Here is an 18,368-nt window from a genome sequence, read left to right on the forward strand (position 1 = left end):
TATTACTTCAGTGTCGTAGCTTTGATGTGGGGGGGCTGCAACTGTGGGGGTACTCTAACAGTGCAGACACCACGTGCGAAAGTGGAGGAAACTTCCCGACTGTAGAACTGGCCTGCCCGCGGATGGGGGGCCGTGCACTAACGAGGCTACAGATTGAGCAATTGCATGTGTCCATTTTTGGACTCGAGTTTGAACGCAATGACAGAAGGTGAGATGAAGAAATAGGGTCATATTTACCGCTGCAGGTGCACTAAGCAGCCCGCCACTGTAGCACGGTGCAGAGCAAATGATTTTTCCAGGTGGCCCCAATACCTTTCAATGCGTTTGCTTGATTCAGGGCAAGGGAGACAAGGCAGGCAATCTCTGAATGGGTAATCCTGTTTATTAATTAGTGCTCCCCACCTCTCTCCTGACCCAAAATACTCTCAGCCCTGCAGAGTGGAAGAATTTCCCTAGCAGCGCTTGGGTGGGCCAGATGTTGCATGAAGCACAGTGTCGCACGGATGCTTTCATTGGCGGTTGGGAATAAAGTATCTGGAGGATTAATTTTCCCTACGCCTGCCCAAACTGGGCTCTGGCATAAATCGCATCTGTTGTTCGGAGTCTTGCTGCTGGAAGAGGAAACCGCCCGAGTCAGATCTTTCTTATTTTTTGCCCGTCGCTTTTATCCGTCACTTCAGTCTTGGGCGAGAGAAGTGCACGTCCCAGCTCTTGCGCTTCACGGCAGGTTTGGGTCCTGAAGGGAACGTGTTTGAATGATGCCGAGGCACGTCACTGCGTGGAAAAGCCAGGTCTCACCTGAACTTCTGGAGCTAAGTCAAGGTTGCCCGCAGAGGCATTTGTATTTCCTGTGGGTCAGTGCTGCATTGAACAGGTTGCACATCACGGGCAGATGGAGAAGGCCAGACAGTCCCAGGGCCTGGCCTGCAGGTGCTCTGTTCGTTGCAGAGTCACTGGAGTAATGATGATCTCCTACTTGGTGAGAGGGCTGTGCTGGAGAATCGGGAGCCTATTCCCGGGCAGGTGGCCAAGGCTCTTGATCCCATCCCTCCGAACAGGGCTCCCTTTGCATCCTACTCTTTAGGGTTTGTAACAATTCCTCGACAGAGTAAGAGCCACCGGATCCACTTTGGCACCAGATAGTTGGCTTTGCTGCGCCATGCGTGGTGGAAACAGGAACGGACGTTAGCCCGGGGTCGCTGTGCATATATTTACACAGACTTCTTTTTTTTTTCCCCCCCAACAGCCCTATTGCCATATTTAAATGCAAGTATGTCTTTTTAATTGATGTTTTAAAATAGCGTAGAGTTACTTTAGCCTAGTTGGTCTTTGTTCAGTTTTTGTTTTTTGTTTTTTCCCGTTCCGTGGTAGACTTACTTGTAGCTAGGACGATAGCTGTAGAGGTAGCGGGCTTGTAGATTGCTGATTTTTCTCTGGATTTTTTTTTTCTCTCTCTCTTTCTCTCTAGTTTGTTCTGCTGTCTTCCGCTGTCCCACCTGCTTCTTTAAAAGTCTCGGTTGTTTTCTTGTGGTCTCTCCAGTGTTGGAAAGCAGCCATGATCCAAGTTGCAGAGGGTGCGCAGGGGGAAGGTGCTGTGTTAGTGACTCTCCGAAAAGTGTCACCTGTCTTGCGCGTCATCAAAACCAATGCAAAAAAAAAAAAGTGGGAGTTCTGCCCAAGCCAGGAATCCTTCAGAGCTTCTTGCTGCCTTTGCAGCAGGGGGTATCTTGTGTTTCGGTCGGTCACCTTTTCCTTGTTGCCGCCCCCTTTTTAAAAGAAAAAAAAAACAGATAAATTCAGTGTCCCTGGCAGCTTTCTTTGTGGTGTTATCATCGGTCATTACACAAAGCAACAGAATCGGAAATCCCGCAGGTGTGACAGCTCGTTTTTGTGCAGTGTCACGGTCCCTTCTGCATAGGACGTATCGCCCGGCCTTCCTTGGCCTGCTGCTCTTTTGCTTTGGAAAGCTGTTTTGTTTTTTCCCCCCTGTTCAAATACATTCTCGCCATTTAATTTTTTTTCTATTTGATCCCAGCAACCTTGTCATCTTGAAACCAGGCCCTTCTAGTGTGTTTTTTTGTTTTTCCCATTACCGCTTTGTGTCCAAAACTGCACGGACTTTCCTCTTGCACGTAAGCAAAGAACAAAACGAATTTATCCTCCTTGCTCAGGAAGTAAGACGAGAGAAGCTAAGCAACTCATTCTTGTGAATGAATCCACCCACGGTACCTGGTCCTTCGCAGCTTGCAGTGGCCCCCAGGCCAGCTGCTCAGGAGAAAAAGGCATCCTCGGAGCATACAGCCCTTTCAGTTTACCGCCACCGTTTTGCAAAAGGCTTCGAGTTTGGGGTCCGCCTCAAAGGGGCCTAATTTTCTGGGAAAGTGAAAATATTCACTTTCTGAATATTTGGCCCTTTTAAGGCACCTGGTCGGAGGTCCCGTCCCCCCAGCCACCGAGCCCTTTGGCAGTCGCTGGCCTTAAGCGAGCATGGTTGTGCCCCAGCGCCGTACAGCCCACTGCCCTGTTTGCGTGACGCTTGCCGTTCGTTGGATATTTCCCTTTACCCTTCTCCTTTTTTCCATGGCTAGGTTTTCCGGCAGCAGCCTATGGACCAGTAGCAGCAGCAGCGGTGGCGGCAGCAAGAGGATCAGGTAGGGGGGCCTGTGGAAGAGGCGGCTACATGGCATACCCGCAGAATGCAGGGGCAGGTAAAGGCTCTGTCGGTATTCTGTGTGGCTGCAGCTGTCCATCATTACTCTGATTTTCCTCACACCTATCCTGGGGACCTGAAAACCAAACCAAGCCAAAAACAAAAAAGACCCATACGACAAGCAGAGGCCAGGAGGCCTGGAGCACGCGGCAGGAGGCTTTCCATGAGAACTGTCCAATGAGGGTCCTTTCGTTTTGGTTTCTTTTTTTGTTTGTTTTGTTCGGTTTTGGTTTAAGGGCAAAAAAAAAAAAAAAAGGAAGTTTCCATTTCTCCATTTCTGGGTTAACAATGCAGCTCGGTCTTCCCTTCGCTGGTAAGGAGCCAGGCCTCTTGGAGGCTCTTTCTCCCGGCCCCTAAGGCGCAGTGGCAACCTGTCCTCAATATTTGTTGGGCTTTTTTAAAATTTGTCGTGCACCTCGCCCTCAAAATAATATTCCTTACCCTAAACCAACTTGGTTGCCAGAATGGTAATTTCCTCCGGCAGAGCGTCTGTTCTGCCAAAGACAAAAGCATCGCATCTGCTACCGTATATTATAAGAGATGCTAAAACGCTCACGTGTGCACTCCAGATTTGCTTTCCTTTGAAACTCTAATTGGGTCGTACAGCTGTAAGCACTACCTGAAGTACAGGCAATCAATACGCATTACGCGAAGCCAAATCAAAGTGGCTCTGCTGCAAGCACATGTGTTGTATTGTTGGTTTCCAAGTATTATTTTTAATTTGCCTGCCATTTAAAGCTTAGTGCTTTGTTTCTCCGGCCCGCTGCTTTTGTTACCTGCTGCAAACTCCGGCCCAGATTTGGCGAGAAATGTTAATGCTTTTCTTTCTGCCCCTCCAAAAGCTTAAATTTTATTTTATTTTTTTCCCCTCAAGGGAAATAAACAAGTTGTTACCAATCACAGTTATTACCCTTGGATTTCAACGCAGGGGAACATGTGAATTAGGGCTTTGCTGAGGCAATTCGGCATTCAGCACAATCATGAGTGGGCTGTGAACTCACCTGCACCCTGTTCTGCGTCTGCTTCCCAGCCCGTGCCTTGCCTGTCCACCGGGGACCCAGAGCAAGAACAAAGGGCACAGCAATGCCTCCCCAGTCGATTGAATTGCTTCCAATCTTATGCATACGCTCGCATTGATTTACCATCCTCTGGATTTATCTTACCCTTTATTCTTGCTTTCGCCCATAGTGGTACTGGGGGGGAGAAGAGGGAAGGGTTACCCAAAGAAAATCAACCCCACAAAAAAAAAAAGCCTCCTCGCGACCAGTCCAGAAATCATGTCCATACGAGACACGCAGCCGAAAAGGTGACGGGACCTGGTTCCAGCTTACTCATGACTCAGTCCTGGAGTGGAGGTTTTCAGTCACTTGGACGACGTCTAGGCTTGGTAGCGAGGGTCTGGCGGGGGGAAGAAGGGGAATAAATGGGCAAAGGGCTCCTGAGGGCAACCACCCAAATACGCATCGAGTCAGAGGCGAATTCTCTGGAGGCCGAAGTGAGAGGTCAGGAGAACTCCGTTCCATGCAAACTGGCACTGCTTGCGGGGCTACAAAGGATCATCCGTACCCGTTTTATTTTGTGGCATGTAGAAAGAGCTTAAGGGGTGACTTGCCAGACAGCTGTGGGAATCCTCCCCCTTCCTTTTCTTTCTCTTCCCCCCACCCCGCCTTTCCCTTTTTGATGAAGACAAAAGCAAAATCAATCCTACATATTCTATGAGGAAAACAGACTTAATCACGGCCGCCTCTTCCTCATGCTTTGCCTTTCAGGTTTTGCTTTAAGTGCAAACAGACCTGGTGAGTTGCCCCTTAGCGAGGCACGGAGGGTTTGGCTAGATGAATGTTGCTTCCATAACTCATATTTTTTTACTCCGAGTGCTTTTGGTGCCCATTACGACTGAACTGAGCATTGATCGATTCTGTGCCTGAAATCATTTGTTTTTGATTTGAGTGGGGTTTTGTTTCTTTTTTTTTTTTTTCCTTTTTCTTTTCTCTTCTTTTTTCAATTTTTTCCTTTTTTTTTTTTCTTTTTTTCTTTTTTTAATTTGAACTTGCAATACGAAACTAAATCTAACCTTCAATTAACACCGCCCTGCCTGGCAAGTCTAAAGAGCAGTATGGAGTTTGGAAAGGCCTGTCAAAATTGCCTGGACCGAGTGCCAGCTCTCTCCTCCCACTCCCCCTAGAATTCAAGGAGGAAGAAAAAAACACAAAACACCCCCAAAAAACCGGTTGAATCCCTTGAAACGAGAGGCTGTTTCCATTTGCAGTGAAACGCGGCTGGCAGAGCAATGGCGTTTCACGGGCCGTCCTTCCCCTTGCAAGAGAGTTTTTGAACGGGGCATCTGGGTCTCGTCCCCCTTGCGGGGCAGTGGTAGTGAATTGTGTCCAGGAGCAGCGGAGTACAATGATCCTCAAGTTTCAGCTTGTGGGGCCCAATTCATTACAAGAAAAATTAGGGTTTTGGGTTTTTTTGTATCTATAAATGTGCATGCTCCCTTTGCACGCTTTTTCTGATTCAAAGCACCAAATGCAGAGTCGTTGTTGGCGGTCAGCAAAGGTGAGAGCAGAGCTCCTTCCCTCTTCCTCCAGTTCACAGCTCAAGAGCCTGTTGGGTTGTCAAAGATGGGGTTTCCATAGCTGCGGACAACTCTGAGCCCCGTTGTCCGTCTAGTGCAGGGGTGGACAAAATGTGGGCCAGATGCGGCCCGCCAGGCCACTCTATCTGGCCCGCGGGGCCCCTAAAAATTTTAGAAAATTAATATTTCTCTGCCCCTGGCTGCCTGGCATGCAGCCCACGAGAGCTTGCCGAAACTCAGTAAGTGGCCCTACCGCCAAAATAATTGCCCGACCCAGTTCACTCGAAATGAAACCCTTTGGCTATAAGGTCCCGATTCTAGCTACACCCAGGGCTTAACATTGCTGCCATTATTGAGTCCATAGGTTTCATCAGGGCTACTAAAGCTAACGCGTAAGTAAGACTATTGCAGGTTCAGGGTCTGAGGTCGTTCTTGATACCTCCTGTTCAGCTGGATTCATTTTGATCCAGATGACTTTTGGATAGAAAACATTTCCAGGGCTGGTTTCCCACCCCGCAATGATCTCAGCACCCACCAGTACCATTCAGTCAGCCAAACAGAGTGGCCATCTAATCCCAAAATACTCAGCGTAGGCCGTACCCCCTGAAAACCAGGCCACTTCATTGAGGTGCTTGAAGGGGAATTGAGTTCTTTTGAAAACATGGACCACGAGTCAACTAAGATGTTTTTCACACCTACAATTTAGATGTGTTGCCAGACATTTCACTATGCATTTCCAAAGCCCCCACACCCGTGGTGTCTGGGCGGCAGCAACCCCTATTTATTGTAAGGAGATGTTCTCATGTTGACGGCGGGGGAACTACCCGTTCGCTCAGCAGGCGGCGAAAGGTTTTGCCTAGATCATTTCTGCCAGGGGCGCACTTAGCTTGCATGCTGGCTATTTCCATATTGTGACCCATTTTGGTAACTAATCATTTCTGTGATTCGGCACTTTCCGGCCTTCAGTTTCCTGCTCAACCCCCTTTTTTTTTCTTGTGGCATTGCGGGGATGCAAGCACGGATGATGATGATCAGAGCTAAAAGGTCTTGTCGCATCAGCGACGCGGCGCATTTCTCTGTGCACGCTCAGCTGAGTTTTACTGGGAGGGCACATGCTCTGGTTCCCTTCCCAAGCCATGAAAAAGCAGTCAGTGAGATTTTTCAAATGTGACTATGGGATTTAGCCACGTGGTTCCCATTTGCTTCAGCAGGAGCTGCATGGCTAAATCCAGCTTGGATGACATCATCTGCCCTTTTATTTTTTTTAATTTTTTTTTTAATGAATTGGGCCCTGAGTTTTGGCAAATTAGCAAGCTTGAAAGCCTCAACGCTGCAAAGTCCTCTGAGACAACTTCACTATCAGTGTCACTTGTCTTTTAATCTCGCCTGGCATATTTTACACATATTTTTGTCTTGCAAGCGCGTTTGCGATCCAGGAAAAGCATGGAAAAAAAAAAATCTCAGGAGTGGGTGGGGGGAAATGGCAACTGAAATTCGGCAGAAAGGTGGGGGGCGGCTTTTTAAGCTGACGGTCTCCGAGTTTCCGGCTTCCCCTGCTTCTCCCTCGTGATTGGAGAATAAAGTACCGATGATAATGCACATGGTAAGGCCTGGTTCCCTGCTGCTTGGCTCCTGGGACGTCACTGGCACCTCGCCCCGGGGGGGTGCAAATGGTGGCCCATCAGCACGGCAACATTTGACCTCCGCTCCGGGCGGGATGGGTGACGGCAGGAGGTGTTCAAGCAGAGCAGGATCAGGGCTGCGTTGCGGTCCGGATCGAGGAAGCTGCGCCTCTTCTTCCCGCCCCCGAATATACCTCGATTTTTTTTATTATTTTTTTTTTTTTGTGCGTGCCAGTCGCCAACTGCAAATGCTGCCTTTGATGCGGGAGCACCCAACAACCCCGTACTGTACTTTACACTTGCCAGCTATAACAAATCGAGTAACGTGAGCTACTGACCTTGATGGTGAGTGTGAGCAGTTATGTTTTTGTTGTTTTCTCTCTTGCTTGGTTGGGGCTGCTGTGAGAGAGGGTGTCTCTGAGGCATTCTTTCCGGCCTCTCTTACACTCGGACGTGCACACCTCCTCTCAAACACTCTTCTGAGCGCGCTCAGCGGGAAGGTTTGTCCACACCTATTAATCCTCTCTCAGTGTCCAGCTTCTTGTTAGTAGCAGCTGGTTGCATGTTTTTTGCTTGTTCAGATGAAACGATTCAAGAAACGACTCCTATCAGCTCTCGAGAAATGTCTTTCTCTCTTTTTACTTTTTTTTTGTACACTTTCTTTCGATGTTTTTTTTTTAATTATTATTATTATGATTATTATTAATTTCCCTTACTTAAAAAAACAAACTACCTGTCGTCCCGTAAAACATTTCACATCTCCCCTTGCCTGTTCTTAGAGTGTATGTATCTGTGGGACTGAACTAAATGCATGCACTGTAGTAGTCGTACTGGTAGCAGTAGATGTAGTTGTAGAACATGCATTGTTGAGTTGATATTATAGGTATCATCAGCTTGAAATAGCGTGGCAGTCAAAAGCATAGCATTGGTCTGATTGAAAGAGTAGGGCTTTCAACAAAACAGAGCGCTGCTAAAGGCTTGGATCCATAGTACCGTATTGGTTAAACTCCAAGAATAAATTGAATATGGCTGTAGGTGACCTACATCCTTCCCCGATAAGAACCCGCGCATACTCTTATGTTGATAGTAAATTTGTCTCTCTCTTTTTTTTTTTTTTTTGCTTTTTTTTTTTTCCCAAATAAAAAATTCCAGGCATTAAAACTTTGAATCTAAATATGATCTTAAATATGATCTCTTAGAACATTTACTTAAAAAAGGAATTAAGCTTTTCTTTCTTTCTTTATTTTTAAAAATCATTTTACCATCATGGTTTCTTCATCAACCTGTTACTCGTCTACATTAGCCCATAGACTCATTCTTCAGCAGTCTTAAACCGGATACGCCAAACCTAAATCACTGGAAACTTTAAACCCTATTGAGCTGCGTAAAATAGCTTCCTACCAAACCGTTCTGAGCCGCAGGGAGGTTGTACTGAGGTCATAAACCTTCGTGTCACGCAGCAGACGCTGCGCCAGCCGTGGTTTGCGTCCATCACCGCGTGGCCGAGCTTAAGAGAACATTTATAAATTGAAGAGCCAGCGTTTCGGAGGGATCTGCATAAGGGTTTCCAAGACAAGTTCATCATCTTTACCATTGAGCCAGCAAACGTCTTTGCTTCTTGCGCCCAGTTGTAGGTACTCCGCTTTTTAAGTGTTTTAGAAAGGAAGCGGTTGTCAATAGATCTAACAGCCAATAATTCAAGTCCTGAATTGCACAGTGGTTTGTCAGAAAATATCCTGCTGGGAGTAGAAAGGCTACCCTACAGTGCTGCTTTCCCCCGTCCGGTCCGGCACCCTGTTTGCAGCCTAACTGCTGCTAGTTTTGAGCAAGCACATTCATACCCCATCATGTACGTTCAGCCAAATCTTTAGCACGCTTATCTCAGCAAATGTTATTAAAAGCAGCAAAGTATCTGGAAGGTGCTTTCAAAATGCAATTAAGCGTTTGTATCTGCTCCTTACCTCTAATAGTACATAAAGTAAATCAGCCAAGGAACTTCCTGGATGGAGCTGACACGACTAGAAACCTGCGGATGGCTATACTGTCCCCGCGCACAATCCCCTTTATTGCTCCTGAGCACTTCCAACACTTAGGCATGGAGGGGGAGAATAATTTCCCCCTTAGATTTCAGTCTGCTAAAGAGACGCGGGACCCACTGTTTAATGTGCAAGACGTATGATTAAATAAGGAACGTATCTAAAAACTAGCAGAGCGGCAAATTGCACGGGGCATAGAAACCCACGCCGTACACTTAAATAAGGTGCTCTAAAAATTTAGCCTCGTAGTTAAGCGCTGATTGCGTTAGCAAATTGCAGCAATAAAAAAGAAAAAGAAAAAAAAAAAGAAAAATGGGGCGACAGTTGGCGTGCACGAAACGAGAGGAGTCTGGATCCGCCCCGTTTAAGCGTCAGGAGGAGACGCGGGCGACCGATCCGGCGATGAACCAATTCGGGATTTATGCTGCCCAGGCAGAGCGTTCCCCTTTGGGGCAGGAGCTGAAATGGAACTGCACTCCTCTTTTTATTTCACTACATAAAAGTACATAAAATTTAATCCAAGGCATGTAATCTCCAAAGCCAGAACCTAACAAGTGGACCACCTGGGAAAAGCAAGTAGGCTGAAATTTCTCACTCCACTGGAACAGCCCGTAATTACTTGACAGGGGCTGGCAACTGGAACTCGGCAGAGTTGACGCATCTGAAAAGAGGAAAAAAAAAAATTAGCGGCCGCATAAGACGTTATCCTTTATTCCTCTTTCCGGCGCGAGAAGCCGCCTTTAAAAATGTTTGCCTCTCCGAGGGAAGGGGGGAGCACGGACCTGGGTAATGTACATACTTGCTTTAAGAGTCCCCGGTTCCCAGCGGGTCGAATGAGCTAAATTAGCAGGGGGATTAAATGGCTGGATGCAAACAAAAGGAAAATGTCTTCTTTTAAAGAGGCAGAGGAAATGAAGGAAGCCAAACTCTGCCCTGACTAAGCACATGTCTGATGGGTAAATGCTCCGTCGTCTTCCAGACGTGTGCAAGGTTTGCAGGTAGGAGGTCACGCCGCATTTCACTGGGGGAGTATTATTCGGCCTTGTTAGGGACAGCTTTCTCCTCTCCCTTCTGCGTGCTCTACCCCTATTCTCCTGAAGACACGGATTTTTATTGCTAAAAAATTAAAGCAGAATCCTTTCTCCAAAGGTTTCTCGAGCCCTACGTAGATCCCAGGTAATTTGGAAGCCATTACAAACAGGCGTGCCTGTAATTGCATTCTGGCGTTCAAACCGCGCACAATACCTGTTTATCTTACTTTATTGTAGGAGGCGTTTTTCTTTATCCTTGAGGGGCAGGGCCTCCGACAGAGCCATACAAAAATTTCAGTAAATTTGAAATAATTTGCTGCTGCTGCCAGGCACTGACCTCAGCTGTAGTCATTTTACAAGGCTCCCGGTTAGAGTCTATTGTGGTTAAAACACATCAGCGTTAATCAATAATTTTGTAATAGAAAATCCTGTGCACTTGATAAATCATCTCCTGTGCAATTAGTGACCAGCTCTGAAGTGCAGACTTAAGTACAGTATAAGTTAATCTTTAATGAACGGAGCAGCTAACTTTTAATGGTTTTTTCAATCAGTGGAATTATTTTCAATGGGAAAACACTCTTCCACAGAGATCGCTTTGGCTTCCAGGGTGCCTCACTTGATATATGCCAAGTGGTGGCTCCACAAGGCTCATACTGCGATCCAGACAGGCTAATCAGGCAGGCAGGGAAACGTTCCCATTTCCAAACGCTGAAGGTTTTGAATCGTTACGACTCCGGTGGTGCAGCCAGCTCAGCCGGCTGGGCTTTCCTTCCTTCTCCCCTGTAAAGGGCAGAGCTTTGGGCCACTTTATTTGATGTAGCAAGACAAACCCTTCCGCAGGCAAGTTCGCAGCGGGGTTTGAAACCAGGCCCCTCCAGCACGATGGGCCCAGTTCAGCAAGGTGCTATAAGCCTGAGGGCTGAGCCGAATCAGGGCTTAAAGCTTAGAGACCGTTGCAGACCAAGCGCCTTCACCTGGCAGCGCTAGTGGGCTGTTATCCACGAGGTGGCACGGCGGTAATCTTCCAAGGTATGTTTCAAATGGTATAAAAAGACCCGTGTTTCTGAAAGGAATTGAGAGCAGCAAAGGCCATGAAAACACACAATTCCTCTCCGATCTGTTTGAGATGGTGCCTTGGCGTCTTTTTTTTCCCCATCCTCTATAGGAAGCTTTTGTATCCGTCTGTTCCGGTATTAACTTGACGATGACAGTTGATTCATAAAAGCCAGGGAATACAGAATTGGGCTTTATGGCCTATATTATGTTTAAAAAAAATCCCCGAAACAACCCGCATTCGTGCAGCCAGCTCATCCAGTAGCTAGAGAAAGGGTTCGGGCCTCATGGCACTGTTCAGTTGGTTGGCTGGATGAGGCCAAGCAGCTGGTGTCATCTTTGTGCAGCTCAGTTTTCCCCCTCTGCGATGCGTGCGTGGCGTGGCGTGGCGTGGCGTGGCGTGGCGTGGCGTGTGTCAGTGTGGCCAAAGCCCTTGAGGCACTTGGCTGCAAAATGGTGGGGCTATTATTTCGGGCAGAGGGCCGCTTACTAAGCTTAGGCAAGCCATCAAGGGCCACGTGACAGGCAGCCAGGGGCAGACAAATATTAATTTTCACTGATTAAAATATAGTTGTCTCAATAGCTTGATATATGAGTGGTTAGGACCTTGGCACTGGGGACCAAATTCAGCATGGGCGGCTCCCACGATGGGTGGGCAGTATCGGCGGAGTCAAAATCCGACTCCTACCAAGTCGAGCGCGGCGGCAGCTACTTGCACGGCGCTGGCTGTTCTTTCCTACCAGCTGCAGGAGGAGGCAGCTCAGAATAGTTTCCTAATATTACTTTTGTCCATAAATCACGCAGCTGCGGGTGGGAGGGGAGGGTGGCGGAGAGCCGATGTTTGCTGCCACGTGGCGGTGCAGCCCCCGGCAGCGTGGGGTGGACCGGTCTCTTTGGGAAAGAGCCTTTCCTTTGCCTTTGTCAAGAGTCGGTGCCTTGCTTGTTGTGGCTGCAGTATCCAATGCGCATTGAACCGGTTCGTTCTTACCAGTTTAACACCTTTGTCTTGTGTAAACTCCTGGTGGAGCGAGGCTTTGTACACAACACGAGTGTCGTGGAAGAAGAAAAGGAAAATGGAGCCACGCGGGGTTTTATTGCATTGCCTAGGTGCACTGCTCCTTTGCAAGAAGGGGAAGACCGTCGCCCGGCAGGCCCCGACCACTGTTGTGACTTAAAATATGCAGTGAAATGAAGCCCTGGCTTGGGTTTAATTTGCCTCTTCTACTGTCTGTTATTGTACAAAAGGCTTCAATTTAAAATTAACAGGAATGATAGCCGGTTAATGTGTTACAGTGGGAGGCCGGAGTTTCGGTTGCTATGGTAATGGAGTTCGGCTCATTTGTTTTGTAGATGAGTAATTACTACGCAATTAGAGTAGGCTAAAAATAAAAGGGCCCTTTGTTCCCAGTTACTCATTAATATTAATAAAAGGCCTGTCCAGGCTGTGGTAAACAATTAATGCAAATGCAGTTGCCCGTGGTAAAAGTAGTGACAGATTTCTTATTACCCAATAAGAGGTGAAAATGCCAGAGATTCACTCTTTCCTTGCTTTAAATAGCAAAATTATCAGGAAATGATTTTACAATGCAACACGATCGTAGGTGGCTGTTGCCGGTTGCCTCTTGCCAGAGCGGATGCAGAGGCTGGGAATACATTACCCTGGTTTCAGATCCCGAGACGCACCGGGTACCGGTGATGTCCAGCGAACCTTACGGGGTTCAGGGCGCTCGGTGCTTCTCGGGACGCTCTCCAAGGGTCTTAGTGGAAGTTACTTTTGGTGTGAGCTGGGTATCTAAATCCCTTGGGTCCTGTTGGCCCTCCCAGCTCTGAAATGGGAGGGTTGCAACTTGTGAAGACCCGGTTCCCTTCTCCCAGGATGTGCCATGCACCATAATACTGCATGGGAAGGAAAGGAAACCTCCCTGCCGATTACAGTAGTGTCAATATTATGATACAGCCAATGTTGCCGTGATTCGTTTGGTCCACGCTCAGATTGGTTTAGGGAGAAAGCAGAAGAGCTCTCTAATTTTTTTCCCTCCCTTCTGTTATTCTTTATTAGGTGCAGAGGAAGAGTGAATGAAAACAGTCCTAAGCATTGCATGCGAGGTCTAGTTGAAAAATGTGTTCGGTTCTCAGTTAACCTTCAAATGAGATGCCCTCGTTAGTAGAGCAACCACAGCTGACCTGGCTGCCCCGCGGTGCCCCGCCAGTCATGCCTGCCGGAAGGGCCGCAGCCATACTGCAAGGCCTGGGCTCTTGTTTTGCAGCCGCGCTGGGCTGGGGACTGTTTCCGTAGATCCAAGAGCCACCCGGTTGCCTGATCCCCCAGCGCGTCCTCTACAAATTGCCATGCCGCAGCTGGGCTAGGGAGAGCGCTGCTGAAGCTGCTCCCAGCAGCGGCAGTGATGGTTGGGAGCACAAATGCTGCCAGGCCCCCAGCTTTCCTGTCGCTCTCTTGCCCCGCGTGCTCAGGGCAAATCTAGATGATGCCAGCACAAGACTGGAGCCACCTGCTGCACCCCATCACTGGGGGGATGGCGTCCTCCAAGTTGTCGTGCAGCCAAAGCCTTGGCACGTTCAAACGTCCCCACCTCTTCCACGCCCACCTCTGTGCTCCCAGGTGACGGCAGGGGAGGGGGCGTTTTGGAAAGGCTCTTGCCTTCGCAGCACCCAGCCCCTGCCCAGCTGGCTTTCTCTTGGTTGCGTTGGTACCGCCATCCATATCCGCACCGCAGACATGACCTTGTCCCTTGCTCACGGCACAGCCGCGCGGCGCCATCCGCCCCGGAGGTTAGGGAAGGTGTTGCGGGCGCCCGATGCTCTGGTGGTGGCGGGGCCGAAACATGGAAGTGGCCTCCCTCCCAACCTGTTTAACGAATGGAGGAATATGTAGCACAGCCTTTGTAAGGTCGACATTTGTTTGTTGTTACGAATCTAATTAGAAACATGAGAGGGAGCTGAATGGCTGCTTGCTCGGCTAATTAGCGACATGCACGAAGCCCACTTTGAACTTCAAGGACACCGAGCTATTAGCGCTTACATCAAAAATGGATTAAACTTCTGTGCTTTTATAATGATTAAAGATGAGCCGCTCGAGTGGAGATCCTTTTGTAAGGGCTGTGACAAGAGCTGGCTCCCTGATCGTGGCGGCTACAAGCGAGGCTTCACGCGGCCTCCGTGTTGTGCTCCAGCCCCCGCGCACGAGTGACACCATTAACTTGCAATATGGAAAATGGGATGAGGCAATAAAAGCTGATGGTTTGCCAAAAAGAATCGCGGCGAAGCTGAGCAATGCGGTGGCGTGGCGTGGCGTGGCGTGGCGTGGCGTGGCGTGGCTTCCCTCGGAGGAGACGGGGCCCGTGGAGATTTACAGCTTTCAGGCAGCGCTGAGGCAGGAGGCAGGCTCGCTACGGGACCACTTCTGCACAGCTGCTGCAGGAAGCTTTATGCCATGCTCCAAGGCATTTCTCTCTCTCCTTCCTAAGCGCTTGGTTTTTTTGGGACCCTGGGTGTAACAGCAGTCGGGACTACAGCGCCCCGACTCTCGGGCTGCATCATAGTCGGGGATAGCCACGTTGTAACGGGAGCCCCGCACGTAGTTGCAGCCGTTTGGGTCATTCAAAAGAGCGGGTTTGAGCCGTGCTGGGGTTTGTTGCTGTTGATGGAAGCGCGTTCAGTCATTCACGCAAGCCCCGGTGTGGACAGGAGCGCCTTGTGTGACGCCGCTCGCGCCCAGTCGCGACCGCCAGGCTGTGGTTACTTCACACCACCCGCTGCTTTCTGTTGTTATCCGAGCAATAGTGTGACGTGCAAAGCCATTTCCAGAGGGACGGCAGAGACAGAGCAGTGGCAGACAGAAAAATAGCGTACCTTGTCCCCGCGGATCCCTGCTCGCACTGTCTGTTGGGTGCGTGGCTGCTCGTCGTGCTGGCGAGCTCCAGGCCACGTTAGTGCCAGGCGAAGGGCCCTGCGGAGGAGAGACAGCTGCATGTCACGGCCTCGTGCCTCACCCGTGGATCCGTGGTCGCCAGGCCCCACGGTGGTGGCGACGTACGAAGCAGAAAGAATAGGGCTTGATTTTTCTGAAACTCAGGCTTTTTTTATTGCTGCTTCTGCCTGCTCTTAGCAGCAGAGCTCCAGAGGTCTGTCGGCACGTCGTGCACGGGTTGGAAGCGAGCTTGGTTTTGTCTGCCCCGCTGCTGTAGGAGGTCAGAGGCAGTATCCTCTAAGGCCCCGAACATGAGGCCAACAAACAAGGGCACCTGCCTCTCCGCCACTGTCTTGCCTACGTGGCCTCAGGCAAGTCCCAGGTCAGCGGTTGCAGGGGACCAACCCTCATTTGCTTCAGTGACGGGTGTGAGTGCCCAGCTCCTCTGAAGACTACGTTGGCCTGTAAAATGAGGGTAATCACACTAATAATGCTCACAAGGTGGGGACCAGATATGAAATTATTTGATGTTTGTACAGCTTGCTGAAGTGTACTGTGCTCATCCTAGTGTCTTGAGGCAGGAGAACTAATTACCCTGCATCTTCGCATTTGTGAGTGGAGATGCCACCCTCTCAGCGCCTCCCGCGGCTCCACCTGCAACATTTGGTCCTCTACCACTACTTACACCTATGTATCATGAAAGCATTGTGCAAATATTAATGGAGGCCTCCAGCCTTGTAAGGGGGAGAAGTGCCTTCTGCTCCTTGCAGCACTATGTGCACGGCAGCGTGAGATCTGAGCTCGCACGCACGTGTGCGAGTACCTAGAGCAGTGAGTGGTTCAGGTTGTCCCACTGCAAAGGGGCGTCATTTGCTGATGGCAGGTGACTCCTGGATGACCTCCTGAGGTCCCTCCCAACCTGACTTTCTATGATCTATGCCTTGGTGATGTCTGAAAACTGCCTTTGTCTTCCGTCTCTCAAGTTGGCCCCAAAAACAGCAGCCCCGTAATCATTAGCCGCCTTTGAAAATGGAGGATGTCCACGCATCACTCTATACGTACATACACACACACACACACACACACATAGAGATAGATATAGCTATGCATGTGTATATATAGATATGTACATATAAATATAAAAAAAAGAAATATATATATATATATAGAGAGAGAGAGATAAAATAGTGAAACAGAGCTAGAAGGGACCTCCAAAGGTCTAATTCAGCCCTCTGCCTGAGGCAGGCTCAGCCCTATCCAAACCATCCCATACAAAGCTGTAGTCTAACCTCTTAGTAAAACTAGTCAACCCTGACACAACACGCGACATGACACCGTGACCCGCCATAGGTCCTGGCCACCAACGCCCTGCTTCTGTGAATGGTGGTTAATACATGATCAAGAGATCCCAGGGAGAGGTCCCCGTCCCCAGCTGCAGAGGAAAGCGGAAACGCTCGGTCCGCACTGCTCTGACCGTGGGGTACAGCGCCTGGCTGGCGATCAGTCTGACCCCGAATGGAGGGGCAAGACCCTGTAGCCAGGAACCTCTGGGCTTAAGTCCCAGCAGGACCTAATATATAATAAAACATACTACCTGTGCACATAAACCCATGCCACTGCTAGACGTGGCCTCCAAGTGAACCCCAGATTAGCTGATTTGTGGAGCAGCCTTCCCTCCCACTGCAATAGCCCCCAAGTTTGTGAGAGTTTGGCTCTAGATGCTTTTGCAGCTTGGGCCCCTGCCCCCCAAATCACAGACAAATGAGTTGGGTTGCCCACCGAGCGTCACCCATTGGCATCTTCCGGTGGCTCCCGCTTGCCTGCGGGGCTGTGACGTCCGGCGTTACCCCTCCCCAGCTCATCGCTGCCCGGCTCCGACGGTGTTGAGAGCTCCTTGCCGAACGGCATCTCCCTGACGTGCCTGTCACCCTGCGCTGTTCCAGCCTCCACTTACATCTGTACCGGCAGTGTTCAATGCTTACCCCTTTTGAGCAAGAAAAGGAGCTGTTTTGCAGCATGTCGTATGAATTTTTCATAACGATCTGGAGCAGCCTAATCTGGCGAGCCCTAAGTCGCGGCAGCGGGTAATGGCTTTGATTTAAGGCGTTTTGCCTTGATGCTGGTTCTGTGGAAAATGCCCTGCTGCTTTCCAGCACGTGCAGTTGCTCTCATACACGTGGCTGTTTTCTTCTGGGGAGGGGCGAGCCGCCCGGAAATTAGAGACCTACCTCAACAAGCTGTCGGGGAGCATGTGCGACTGCCATAGAGTAAAGCGGGAGCACAGAGGGAATCGGGAAAAACAAAATGTGCACGGGGCGAAAAAGAGCCCACGGAGCAACGTGGCCTGAAACGAGGAGGGAGATTTCAGCCGAGAAAAGGCCGACGTGCTGCAGAGCGTGGCGTATGGACTGGGGCATTTCTCAGGGGTCTGCCCACACCTGTTGAGTCACAGCGTGACAAAAAACCCACTCGGTTGTTCTTCCGTGTGCTGGCGCTTTGCTTTACTCTGGGGCCAAGTTGCAATTAGCTCGGGCAGCAGACTGTCCGGGGGGCCGTTTTGCTGGTGGTCAGCAGCTAATGAGATGGTGGAGTTTACACTTAATGGAGTTTCTTTTCTTCCCTGTTTTTTCTGCCTGCCCCCCTCCGCCTCTTCCTTCTCGTCCAACGCAGCCACTGCGAGCTCAGGTCTGCTTTTGCTTTTAGTGGTCACCAGTTATAACTGTGAAGGAGCGGCAGGTCTGCAGGTGTCTGGAGCGTCCTTCTGCAGCTGCAGCCTGTGCATTGCAATGCAAAGAGCAAGCACATCTTTGTCCTTGCTAATGTATTATTATTATTATTGTTAAAGCCCATCAAATGGGCTCCTCTTGAAGAAATCAGCTCGGAGCCTGATTGATCCAGCGTGCAGAAATTTTTTCCAGAGGAGCGTGTCATGATTTTCCTTCCTTTAAACACAAGCCGCTCTCTGCTTCTCGTGTGGCACTCGAAGATAAGTCTGCATTTGCTATCCGACCCCTCTATGAAAATGAGATGCATGCTGAATGTTTAGGGGCCAGATTCGGCTTTCAGCTGCAGTCAGGCCCGTGACGTGACTCCTTCCTCTGGATTCGTGCCGATGCGACTGGGCGAATCTGGCTCCATTGATGCTGAGATAAAAAGTGTGTCTCTTCTAGTGTACTGTTGGGTGTATGCCGATGGTCCCTTTTGGGGGGAAAGGTGCGCACGTCTTTGAGAAACAAAGATGTGTCCGCAAACATTTTTGATAGGGGTAAGTGGGCTTGGCTAAACTATGATGAAGGTAGCTCCGGTTGGCTCAGTTCCGCTTTCAGCCATTGCTCCTGATTATGAAATGTATTTCTGACTGTCATAACGGGGATGCTGTGTTTCATGCTAAAAGAGTGTGCTCTGGTGGC

General features: G+C 49.5%; 1 protein-coding gene and 1 long non-coding RNA gene across 15 annotated transcripts in view; one reads left to right on the top strand and one right to left on the bottom strand.

The window, feature by feature from the left end:
• Positions 1–18,368, top strand: part of MSI2 (musashi RNA binding protein 2) — a 340,287-nt gene that overhangs the window by 302,497 nt on the left and 19,422 nt on the right. For 6 of the 14 annotated variants that reach the window (XM_090025081.1, XM_090025082.1, XM_090025083.1 and 3 more), the window contains exon 11: positions 2,589–2,651. The exons of 3 other annotated variants lie outside the window; for them this stretch is intronic. In XM_090025081.1, the coding sequence (XP_089881207.1) occupies positions 2,589–2,651 (63 nt within the window). Of the gene's footprint in view, positions 1–2,588; positions 2,709–4,479; positions 4,507–7,318; positions 7,411–18,368 lie in introns of all 14 variants that reach the window. 5 more of the 14 variants (XR_016438846.1, XM_090025094.1, XM_090025086.1 and 2 more) reach the window with 3 other exon arrangements.
• Positions 8,131–18,363, bottom strand: LOC149854196 (uncharacterized). Its single transcript, XR_016438848.1, has 2 exons — positions 9,746–18,363; positions 8,131–9,607 (listed from the first exon to the last, which is right to left on the bottom strand). It is a non-coding gene; the product is annotated as an uncharacterized LOC149854196 (long non-coding RNA).

The sequence above is a fragment of the Crocodylus siamensis genome, chromosome 13, assembly GCF_052110815.1.
Source record: "Crocodylus siamensis isolate JL-2025a chromosome 13, ASM5211081v1, whole genome shotgun sequence".
Taxonomy (NCBI): domain Eukaryota; kingdom Metazoa; phylum Chordata; order Crocodylia; family Crocodylidae; genus Crocodylus; species Crocodylus siamensis.